General features: G+C 50.1%; 1 protein-coding gene across 2 annotated transcripts; it reads right to left on the reverse strand.

Moving 5' to 3' along the window:
* Window positions 1–16: 16 nt before the first annotated feature.
* Paqr7 (progestin and adipoQ receptor family member 7) lies at window positions 17–11,477 on the reverse strand. Of its 2 annotated transcripts, none has more exons than XM_034504142.2 (2): window positions 11,318–11,477; window positions 17–2,002 (listed from the first exon to the last, which is right to left on the reverse strand). In XM_034504142.2, the coding sequence occupies exon 2, from the start codon at window positions 1,979–1,981 to the stop codon at window positions 944–946; it is 1,038 nt and encodes a 345-aa protein (XP_034360033.1). In that variant the 5' UTR covers window positions 1,982–2,002; window positions 11,318–11,477; the 3' UTR covers window positions 17–943. The 2 variants fall into 2 exon arrangements, with proteins under 2 accessions (XP_034360033.1, XP_034360034.1); XM_034504143.2 differs by lacking the exon at window positions 11,318–11,477 and adding an exon at window positions 10,853–10,938.
* Between the last annotated feature and the right edge of the window lie 911 nt (window positions 11,478–12,388).

A 12,388-nucleotide genomic window follows, 5' to 3' on the forward strand; every position in this document is an offset into this window, starting at 1 on the left:
TCAAACCACAGAGGAAGCTATTTCAAAGTCATTTTTATTGAATCTAGGGCAGGTCAGGGACCAGCCTTACCTCCAGCCCCAGGGACCAAACTTGCCTCTAGCCCCCCATGATCTCCCGGCTTCTCCACATCTGGCATCTTGATACAGGCACCCCCTTTGCCTGAAATGCCTTGAAGCTCAGCCTGCAGACTCCTTCTCACCTTTCCTAGCCCAAGGCTCTGAGCGCCTGGGCAGTGCTGACTAGTCTGGCTTTTGAGCTTTCCTTGACAATTCCTAATGGTTCTAAAGCCTGGAGCCCCAGGAAAGAGTGAGCTAAGGAGACATACCTCAATATCATAAACGAGTTGTGGGGAGAAGCTGGAAACAGTATGCAAGAAATACAGGCCAATGCTAGACGGGAGGCTTTCTGGCTGTGCTGTGCTGTGCGGCAGGGATATGGGCAGAGGAGAGGATCTTTTGTCTTTGGGAACTCTCTGAACTCAGCGATCCAGGCTGCGGTGCAGGGCACAGTAAAGTTAATGCTGTGCGGCCCATCTTTTGGCCTGTTTCTTTTCCCTCCACCAGTGAGCTCCGGTAGGTGGTGGCTGCTAAGACTTCCCCTCCCTCTCCGCTCAAATTTAACACTGGCCTGAGTCTTACCTCTCACCCAGCAACAAAGCTGAACCTTAACCCTCAACTCTGATAGGAGGCAAGGGAGGGGCCGTCAGGGGTCCCTCATCTCTCCCCCTCCCACGGCAGGGAATTGAACAAGGCTCTGCAGCTCCCAGCCAATCCCCAGGTCCAAGGATTGGCTAGCACCACTTTGGCCATTGAGCTTGTATGCAGGGAGTCACGGCCTGCCAGAGATAAACAACTTTACCAGGCCTTGTTCCCATCTGGAGCCAAGTCCAGGCATTCGTCCCTAGCACCTTCTCTCACCCTGCCAGCTCCCGCCCACCTACTTTCACTTGGTCTTCTGATGGAGTTTGCGCCGCACCAGCTGGCTGAGGAGCAGCGCAGTGAGGATGCTACTGGCCACGGTGAGCAGGAAGAGGCCAGAGAAGTTATGGGGCCAGCGGGAATGCAGAGGCTCGTAGATGGCCCTCCGGGTCTGGTAGTCCAGCGTCACAGCCTCTAGCTGGGCCAGAGTGCACAGCACCAAAAAGACATGGAAAACTTGGTGTCCCTGCCCAAAGATATGGCAGCTGCCGGGGAACCAACTCTCAGGCATAACCGTGGAGAAAAACGCAGCAGCGAGAAGAAAGAAAACCACCTGGCACTTGTGATAGAGAAGAGCAGGGTCCTCCTCCGCAGGGAGGGGAGACACTATGATGCGGTGCACCACGGGGCTGATGTCCAGAGCATAGGCCAGCGCCGAGGGCGCCTCCTGGAACGTGCGCCCCAGCAGGCCTGGCTTCTGGCTGTACTTGTTGTAGCAGGAGCCAGCGCAGGAAAGCCAGGCCAGGAAGGCAGCCATGGGCAGGAAAATAGCCTGCACCTTGTCATGCCAGGACGGCTCTATGGCATAGTAGAAGTGTGCCAGGGCACTGCCAAACTGGTACACGGCCACACCCACATAGTCCAAGAAGAAGAAACTGTAATGCCAGAACTCCGATTTGGCCTGCAGGAGGTGAGCTAGGGCACTGAAGGAGAGGTAGGTGAAGGAGGCCAGGACGATGATGAAGAGGGGCAGCGCGTGAGGGTCTTCCCAGAAGTCCACACTCCCCACCAAGACGATCAGCCGCAGCAGCAGGGCCAGGGCCGCCAGGAGGTGGGTCCACACATTCACGGCCTCGTTGTGCTGCTGGAACAGTGTACGGAAGTAGAAACACCAGTTCTGATGCAGCGGCCGGTAGCCAGCATAGATGTACGGCTTCCAGAAGAGCGGCGGCACCTCGGCCCGGTCCACTGTAAACACTGGTTCTGGTTGCAGAGGCTTCTGGCCCACATGCCACAGGCTGGACAGCAGGTGGCTGAACTTCTGGGCTACTGCCATCGCCATGCCTGGGGTCCAGGCGGGAAACTGGAAGAGAAGTCAGGGCAAAGTCAGAGTCCTTGTGTCTCTACCTGAGGCTCTGATGCTCCAGACTGCCTTCTCTCTCATCTGTCAATAGGCTGTTTCAGGATCAAGGAGTCACACCATCACCACCACCACCACCACCACGTCCCCCAAAAAGTCGACCTCTTTTCCCTGTTCTCAGAACGTGGCCTAATTCAGCAGCTGCTCGCCTTGAAATGCCTCATTCATTCATTCGTAAAGCACCCTGCCTCAGTCACTTCCTTTACAGCCAATCACCACCCAGCTGTCCTAGCTGTTTTCTCTGCTTAAGGATAGCCATTCCGAACTCAGAATGTGGGGACAGGCTCTCTGAGCCCGGGAGCTTCCGCCACCATCCCTGTTCACTCTGAGTGACAATGCCCTTATTAACAGACCCACGACCTCTACCTACGACCCATCCAGAGCTACCAGGGACTCCCACTGCCCCTCCCTCGGCATACTCCCTACTCCCCCTCCCCCACACACTTCCTCCTCCCACCTTACTACCCAGCAGGTGTGCTTTGGTCCTTATCAGACTCTTGCAGCCACGGCTTTATGTCACAACTTTGCACAAAGCTGTTCCCTCTACTGTGACATCGTCCCCACCTTGCCTACTCAGCAAACTCCTATTAATTCTTCAAAACCTATTTTTTCTTTGCCCACCCCTGACCTCTCTCTCTACTTGAGTGCCTACCTCTCATGGGCATTCAGTGTGTTACAGTGAGCTCAGAGGCTGGGCAGTTTGTCTCCATGCTTTGTGGACATACTTTGTGGAATAAAAAGGGAAGGAAGTTGGCCTGGGGTGTGACGTTGGCTAGGTGGGAATCAGACAGGAGCAGTCCCAAGCTCTGAGTTCCAGGAGAAGGGATTAAACTTGCTTTATCTACAACCAGGATTCAAGGGCAACCTGCAACATCTTCCTGACCTGTGACCTGGAGTTTGGACTCACAGAGACTGTGGCGGCTTGCCCAGTGTCTGCACAGGTCTAAGCCAAATTAGGGGTGAATACTGGGAGGGAAGTAAACACAACCCCACACACCTAACCCAGAAGTTGTCTCTAATTGATAACTGCTTGCAAAGGAAAAACTAGTTTTCTCAATGGAGTCTTACTGGGTACACAAACCACCCCCGGGGGCAGGCCAGCAGTGGATGGCCAATACAAATCAACTCAACGACCTTTCCTTTTCTTTCTTTCTTTTCTTTTTTTATTGGGGGGGGGGTGAGGGGGGCTTTTTTGTTTTTTTGTTTTGTTTTTGTCTCACAATACTTTGTCTGGGCTCCACCCCACACACACACACACATATTTTGGTTTTTTTGCTTATAGAATATGGTGTCTAACTTTATTTTTTATGAGTTTTCTCTGTGTGTGTATGTATGCATCTCAGCATCTGGATGTTTTTCTTCTGTTTTTCTTTGGCTTGTTGTTGTATGTAAGTTTTGTCCTATTTATTATTATTATTAATTATTTTAGATGGCTGTTTGTATTCTAGTGAGAGAAAGAAAGGATGTGGTCTGGGGTGAGTGGGGAAGTGGGAGGATCTGGGAGGAGTTGGGGGAGGGGAACCATAATTAGAATACATTGTATTAAAAGTTATATTTCCAATTAAAAAAAAAAATTCCAAAAAGAAGAGAGAGAAAGAAAACACACTGCATACCACCCTTCCTTTCTTTCTGCTTCCTGACTGGGTACAATGTGACCAGCTGCAGTACACACCACGGTGCCTTCCTGACCACGGACTGTGTACTCTCAAACTGTGAGCCCAACCCAACCCTTCCTCACTTGAGTTGCCTTTGTCAAGTACTTTATCAGAGAGAAGGAAAAATCCTAATATTTAAGACACAGTGACAGCTGCTATTTGTCATTCCTTTAATAAACACAGCACATTTGTCTGCTGCCTGTTCCCTAATCCAGGCCTACACATTTGTGATGGCTAGTTTTATATCAACCTGAAACAAGCTGAGAGTCATCAGAGAGGAGGAAGCATCAATTGAGAAAATGCCCCTAACAGATTGAGGCAAGCCTAAAGGGCATTTTCTTAATTGGTAATCAATGGGGGAAGGCGCAGACAATTGTGGGAGGGGCCATCTGTGGGCTGGGTTCTATAAGAAAGCAGGCTGAGCAAACCATGAGCAAGCCAGTCAGCAGCATCCTCCGTGGTCCCTCCATCAGCTCCTGCCTCCAGGTTCCTGCCCTGTTTGAGTTCTTGTCCTGACTCCCTATGAAAATGAACTGTTATATGTACTGTGGGCACATAAGCCAAATAAACCCTTTCCTCCCCAAGTTGCTTGGGCCACTGAGCTCACCACTGCAAAGGTAACCCTCAGACACCACCTTCATCTCTCTCTCTCTCTCTCTCTCTCTCTCTCTCTCTCTCTCTCTCTCTCTCTAATGATTTATTTATTTATTTTATGTATGTAAGTACATTATTGCTCTCTTCAGACATACCAGAAGAGGGCACCAGACCCCATTGCAGATGGTTGTGAGCCACCATGTGGTTGCTGGGAATTGAACTCAGGACCGCTGGAAGAGCATCTCTCTGAGACATCTCTCCAGCCCCCACCTTCATCCCTTGATATCTGCCAGACAACTGCCTTAACTCAGCATGCAGTCCGTGGAGCATCAGATGCCCACCGAAACCACCTTTGCCCCAGCCACTGTATCTGCAGGAGCCTGTGTTCTCTGAGCCTCACTGCCACTACCCCTAGGCCACCCAATGGATACATGCACAGTTCAAGAATCTGCTGTGTGCAGGCGGCTTCGGAGCCTGCCCCAAACTTGCTCTCCCTCTCTAAACACCCACTCTCAGGCTTCCAGACTTGGATCAGTCCCACACCACTGTACATGGGGCCCCTTAGCCTCAGGGAGCACGGGGCTCTTCTGATTCCTTCACCTCAGAGAGGCTGGCTCAACACAGATTTAGGAAGCCTTCAGATGACCTATTAATAAGGACTATTAACAATCTCCACCCAGGGCTTCTCCCTCTTCTCAAGAGAATGGACTTCAGCCATAACAACACGGCCTCCATTGGTGTTCACAATTCTGTCTGCAGGGGCAGAATAGGCTTCAGAACACATCTTATATGGCTCACAAGGACAGTAGACCCGAGAGTCCTCTCCTAGGCTTAGCAACACAGCAAGGCTTTCTCTCTGGCCTGGGAACAGGGAAGCTGGATGGAGCCTGTGATATCTGATTACTGGGTGCCTGTGATTTGTTAAGTCTGCTCCTAGGCTCCATTTCCCACTCCTGGACCCTCCCAAGGCATGAGGACACATCATAGGTTCCAGAAGTTGAATGGCAAAATCTACTCAGCTTTGTTGAACTCTACGTATGTCGTGTTTACATGGCTTAGGCCTCCTTTCCCAGACATGACTACCAGATAAAGCCAGATGAAACCAAACAGCTCGTTCTATATGTTCATTCTTCACTACCTTTGTATAATCCATTCTGGTAACTTCCCTGGGAGGTAAGCACTAGTCCCAAATTTTGCTGTTACATAAGGCCTACTCCAGAGAGATAAAGAAATTCTTACTCAAGGACAGAGGAAGAGAGAGAGCGTGCTTGGGAACCCAGTGTTCTGCCCAAAAACCTGGACATTCTTGTTTTGTTTTTCAAGACAGGGTTTCTCTACATAGCTCTGTAGAACAGGCTGGCCTTGAACACAGAGATCCACCTTAAAAACCAGGGCCAGAGGTCAAGCCTGAGCCAACAGAAAGAGCTGACTATAAAGAGAGACCCCAGGGCATCCAGAATGGTCTGTCAATCAAGCAGTCAGGCCTTGCCTAGCCTGGACAGCCAGCTCAGCATAATGCCACAGCCTCCCACTAGGCCTCTCGAACTACACTAGGTACCTGGGGGTGTTTCTCTGGATCCTGTGGGAACAGTACAAAGTCACCAGATGCCAAGGGCTAAGTGGCACTTGCACAGATGAGGGACCCTAGGGGTAGGGCTTCCAAGAGCCTGGGGGTGTCTTGTATGATGTCATGGGAGGGTGGGGCTAAAGATTCTTCCCTCCTCCCTTTCTTTCTGACTCCCACACTCCAGGTTCTACATGTGCCCTCCCAGCCAGGCCTCAGTCACAGACAACACCTCCATGACAGAATCATGGTGCTGTCTGGAGAGCTGTGGCTTACCCAAGATCACACAACAAAAGGAGAGCCAAGCCAACTGGTCCCAAGTATCTGGGGTCTGGGAGGATGGCAGGTGCTCTTGGCTGGTTCAGCAGGAATCAGAAGAGTTAATAATTTTAAAAAATGGACTAGTGAGATGGCTCAGCGGCTAAGAGCACTGGCTGTTCTTTCAGGGGTCCTGAGTTCAATTCCCAGCAACCACATGGTGGCTCACAGCCATCTGTAATGGGATCTGATGCCCAATTCTGGTGTACATGAAGAGAGCGACAGTGTATATACATAACACAAATAAATAAATAAATAAATCTTAAAAAAAAAAAAAAAAGGAATAAAAGAATAAGTGGCCATTTTCTTAGACTTGTTGGGAGAAAGGCTTCAGAGACAAACTGACACTAGATTCCATAAAACACAAGCTCCAGGACCTTGGACTACTGACTCTCTGGTTCTTGGCTTCCCTTGTGGGAAAGACAAAAGTACACACCTTAGAGATTGCTGCTGAGATTGACATGACTGGAACTAGGTTTGAGCACCGTTTAGGGACTCAGTAAATTATTGCTGCCATTTTTATGACTACTAGAGTGGTCAGAGAAATCACAGCCTGCAGTTAGCTTGAGGGGAATTCTTTTAAAAATCTGTCCTACAAAAACAAAAAAAGCCAGGCACTGGTGGCATATGCCTTTAATCCCAGCACTTGGGAGTCAGAGGCAGGAGGATCTCTGAGTTTGAGACCAGCCTGGTCTATAGAGTGAGTTCCAGGACATCTAGGGCTACACAGAGAAACCCTATCACAGGAAATAAAATAAAATAAAATAAAATAAACAAACCAAAAATCTGTCCTTAAGCTGGGAGTGTGGCCTTGGCAGGTCCAAGTCCCAAGGTCCCACCCAGCATCAAAACAAACACAAAAACCCTTCAATCTGTGCCAGTGGATCTGAGGGAAAGGTTAGAAAAATATCTATAACCTAGCCTAGTGTGGTGGCACCCACCTATAATCTCAGCACTTGGGAGGTGGAGGCAGGAGGATCAGAAGTTGAGTGTCATCCTTGGCTACATAGCAAGTACAAGGCCAGCCTGGGCTGCATTAGACCTTGTCTTGGGGAGGGAAGTTGCCAACTGTCCCCGGAAGCATTTACCTGATCTTTGGGGACACATTTAAGAACCAGGGAAGTTTGGCTAGAGGTTGCACTCCTGAGGACACTGACCTATTTAATAATTAAGTTGTTCTCAGCAAGGAGCATTCAGAATAACCCTTGCGAATTGCAGGAGAAATCTGAATTCTGAAAATTGGCACTTGCCCACAGACCCAGAAAAGGTGGCTGGGAAGTGCCTTCCCCAGAAAAGCTCTTAACCCCAGCTGCCCCATCATGGAGCTAGAGGATACCAGAAGGCAGACTGTAAGCAGGCAGCTCAAAAGGTGTGCCACCTTGGGCTGGAGAGAGCGTTAGTAGCTAAGAGTGCATGCTGCTTGCAGCTCCCAGTACCCACAGCCTTGCAACTGCCTGTAATTCCAGCTTGGGGGCGGGGTCTGATACCATCTTCTAAACTCTTTTGGTGTCCTGCACTCATATGTGCACAAACCCACATGCAGAAATACACATAAAATAAACTACATCTTAAAAAAAAAAATAGGTTGCTGGGCTCGAGAGATGGCTCAGTGGTTAAGAGCACTGATTGCTCTTCCAGAGGTCCTGAGTTCAATTCCCAGCAACCACATGGTGGCTCACAACCATCTATGATGGGATCGGATGCCCTCTTCTGGTGTGTCCGAAGAGAGTGACAGTGTACTCAAATGCATTAAAAAATAAATAAATAAATAAATAAATAAATAAATAAATAAAATAAATAGTAAAAAAAAAAAAAAAAGGTTGCCAAGAAAAGCCAGGAAAAAAGGGGGAGTGGTCTTCCACCCCCTTCTCCAGGCCTAACTCATGCTTCTGTTTACTTAACTCCTGGTCTCCCTCTTCACCTTCTCTTCCAAGGTTTATCAACCCTAATTCCTCTGGGAGTTCACACACCTCTTGGTGGTACGTTCCGGCTGGCTGTGGGTCATCTGGAGAAAGTGGGATTTGGAGAGAGTAAGGCTGGTCACCCCATGCTCAGTTTTCAACCAATGCTTACTAACCTCCAGCCACCAGGCCACCCTGTTCCTGGTGGCAGAACAGGGAACACAGGGAATGATGGGCATCCCCCACTCTGCTGCTTCACCCACACAGATGCCTGTGGAGGGAAGCAAGGCAAAGGGCGACCATGAAAAAGACAGGGCCACTGTCTAAAGGGTGGCTGTCTACAACTCAACTCTGAAGAAGCCAAAAGTCTGGGTTTTGTGTGGGCCTGGAATCTGAAGTCTGGAACTTACTAGCTTGGTAACTTCCTGAGGCTTCCTTTACATCTCTGAGCTGGTTTCTGGGAAGGTTAGAAAGACCTACCACTGGGCTCTTGTAAGAACTGTCATCGCTAGATGCTCAGTGCTGGCCCTGGCTTTGGCTCGACTTTTGTTGGGGTCTCCTTGCTTAGTTACATAAGACCTGGGTGGCTGGGGAAAGACCCTGGCACTTTGGTCCCTTTTTTAAGAGGGAAAAAAAAATGAATCCACCTACTTAAAAGTGTGCTGGGGCCCTGTGACATTCCATCAGTATTTAACCTGCACAACAGAGCTACAAATTAGCCTGGTTATTCCCTGGCTCTCAGATGCTTCAGGCCTCACTAAATATCCAGGGTTAGCAGGCTTGGTCATCCCTTGGCTTCTTCCTGTCCTTGGCATGCAAAGTATTCATTGTTGCTTTGTATATCCGGACTCCTCAGCATGTTCTCTTAAAGATTATTTTATCTCACCATGGAGAACAAGGTTTGGCCTCATTAGATAAAGAGAAGAAAGCCAGGATTCAGAAATCACACAATGTACAAATGTCTCTTCTCTTCTCCCTTCGTTTTTTTTTCTCCTTTATTCATTCATTCATCTTTCCTTGCTTTCTTCCTTCTGTGTTTCCTTTTCTGTGGGTGTACACATATGTATGCATGCCCACGTGTGAGTCTCTGTGGAGACAGAGGTCTGTTAGGACCGCCACCATGCTCCACCTTATTTTGAGGCAGCGTCTCTCATCAAACTTGGAGCTCACCAGTGAGCTGGACCGACTGGCCGAGGAGTTCCATAAGGTCCACCTCAGCCCTGGTGTGACAGGCTTTTCATGTGAGTGCTGGAGGACCATACTCAGTTCCTCAGACTAACCCGGCAAGCACTTTACTGGCTCAGCACTCTTTGGCCTTTTCAGACAGCATCTCATTGTGTTGCTCAGACTGGCCTTCAAATCATGACTGCCTCCTGAGTGCTGGGATTACAGGTGTCTACCACCATGCATACCTAATTTTTTGTGTTTCTATGATCCTGTTAAAAAAATAAATAAATAACCTTTGATCAGAGAGTGGTGGTGCATGCCTTTAATCCCAGCACTTGGGAGGCAGAGGCAGGCAGATCTCTGAGTTCCTGAGTTTGAGGCTAGTCTGGTCTACAGAGGCTTTCTTCCAAGAAAGCCAAGAGCTACACAGAGAAACCTTGTTTCCAGAAACCAAGAAAGAAAGAAAGAAGGAAAGAAAGAAAGAGCCCTAACAATTCAGAGGCTCAGGAGGGAGTGCATGCGACTCAAAGTCAGCCTGGCCTACATACTAAGATCATCAAAATCAAGTTAATAGCCACTTGAGGGCAGAAGGGAAAATCATTTGAACCCAGGAGTTCAAGGCCCAGTGGGAAAAACGCCAAGACTCCTATCTACAAAAGATAAAGAATAGCAGTAAGAAGTCTAGTCAGAGTTAATATTGTGAGTGAGGGAGGCAAACCCTCCAGACAGGTCCTGAGGGAAAGACAAGCCATGGAGGATCCCAAATGGCTGTGGTTAGTGGCTACTTTCCCACATGTTTCTGTACACCTTCAAGCCCAGGTACATCTGGTGATCCAGGCCCAGAGGAAAGATAATACCAACATTTGTCTAAGACTAATTTTAGAAGCAGGGTTCCAGGCAACTTCTGGGTACCCAGTGTGGATGAATGTAGATTGGACAAGCTCTGGCAGGCCTTCGGCTCTCCCAGCAACCGGGTCACCTCCCTCTTTGCAAACCAATTCTCCAATTCAGCTCAATCAATTTAAAGCAAAAGCAACCTCCGTGTCTTCCAAGACTGAACAGAAACCATTTGTGTTTGGCACTGCATTGTGGGTCTCCATTTGTATTCAGAAACGTGATCAGAATGGAGATTTAAGGAAGTCTTCCCCCAAAGCTCAGACAACCCCACTGTTCCAAGGAGAGTACCCTGAAACGGGAGAGCTTCAACAAGGTGTCTCTGGGTACCCAACAACAGTCCAGCTTGAAGAATCCATCAAAACCTCTCCGCGGATAGCCTGAGGCAGCCTAAGAGGCTGCAGAGGCTGCTGGGAGATTAAGGTTGTAGGGGTGGGGTTTTGTCTCTTTTCCTACCTAGGGCAATCTGGCTTTCCTGACGCTAGGGAAGGGGTCCAATATTCTGGTCTGGTAGCCCTCCCACCTGTAGAGCTTTCCTCGGGGTTCCCGCAAGGATCTGCACCCCTTCCCCCCACCCCCACACACACCCTATATACTTCCACTCCTGCTCCTTCTTGCCCCATTATCACCTCGCTCCTAGAATGCAGCACACAGCCTGTTCCTTGGGTGTGATCCTGTATAGGCTGTCTCCCGTGCCTACCTTCTGCAGACGATACTAAAGTATTCTCCCAGTTCCACAAGCTCATAGGCTATGCTCCAGCCCTGGTCCTCCTTCTCCATGACACGCTACCTCTAGTCTTCCCATAATCCTTCTGTTCTCCCCAGTCCTCCCCCCCCCCCCCGCTACAGTGACCCCCCCACTGCTCCTCCCGGGGGCGGGGTGGTAGGGGGTGACCTCAGACTTTGCTTCTTCTGGTCCCCTCCTTGCAACTGATTCCCTTGGCGACCTCTCCCCATCCCTATCGGGAGATGCTCCTCTACATAACTGTCCGGCTGTCAGGGTCCTGCTGCCTCGCCCCATCTTCCACCACCTGCCCACTTCCGCCACTGAGCACCGCAGGCATGCAGAGCTAGAAGCACACCCACCCCCCAACCCGCGTGCCCACGGGAGGACTGCTCCACTCCCAGCCCAGCCCAGCCCCGGGATCTCCAGGAGCAGTCTCACCTGTGGTCGGAGCAGAGCTGGGAGCGGTCTACTGCGTCTCCGCGCAGGAGTCGCAGATAAAGGGGCAGCGGCCACGCCCCAAGCCCGGAGGGCGGCGCTGGGCACCCGGGGCTCAGCCGCCTCCGCCAGTCCGTAGCTTCCCCGCCTGGCGTTATGCAAGCTCAGGCTGCAGGAGGGGTCACTCCCTGACACATCCCGGGACTTCCTGCGGTCACAGTACAGTCTGAAATAGGAGGCCCAGAGAACCTAGAGTCAGAAATGGGGCTGCAGACTCCTGCAGAGTTTGCCCACTTCCCCAAAGAGCAAACTTCAGTCTGTGATAGTGGGAAGAGAGTCGATGAGCGTCCCAACAAGAGCTTTGAGGCCAGCGTGAGCTTGGCGCCTACCGCTCTTGCCTCACAGGGCTACTGTAGTCCAGATGGTACTCTGCCTGGGGAGCTGTGTCCCAAGCTGGGCTCTCTCTGGCTTATCAAAGACTCATCCCATGATCTCTGACATTTTCCCTGTCCTGTATTATCTAGATCTCTGTCAAAACAACCACTCTCCGTTGTCACATCTTCCAGATGTGGGCACAGCCGAAAAGGTGAACAGCCCAATGGTTCCAGTAAATACTAGCTCACAGTGCCTCGTATACCTGCTCCTTCCTTTGGTGTTCTGGGTTCCCCGTACCTAACAAAAAAGGAGTACCAGACTGGGTCCTGAGTGAACAGGCCTGATTGGTGGAGGCCAGGGCTCTGCCCTTAATGAACTCTTGAGTCTGGAGCCCTGGCACATGAACAGGATTGGAGCCGGGTACTACCCCAGTTCACCATGTGACCATGGACAAACTTTGCTCTTTGGGCCTCAGTATTACCGAGATGACAGTGCCACTTGACAAGGTGACTAGGCTTAGGTCCAACGGTGGGCGTGAAGGTCTTTGGAAACTGCAAAATTTCACTCTGTACTGTGATGAAGCATATCATCTTAAGAGAATTGTGTGAAATTGGCCTCTCATTCAACAGATTCAGACAAATCCCCACATTTCCTGAATTCATGGGGCAAGGCAGCAGGCCTGCCATCCCAAGTCTACTA

This window comes from Arvicanthis niloticus, chromosome 5 (genome assembly GCF_011762505.2).
Source record: "Arvicanthis niloticus isolate mArvNil1 chromosome 5, mArvNil1.pat.X, whole genome shotgun sequence".
Taxonomy (NCBI): domain Eukaryota; kingdom Metazoa; phylum Chordata; class Mammalia; order Rodentia; family Muridae; genus Arvicanthis; species Arvicanthis niloticus.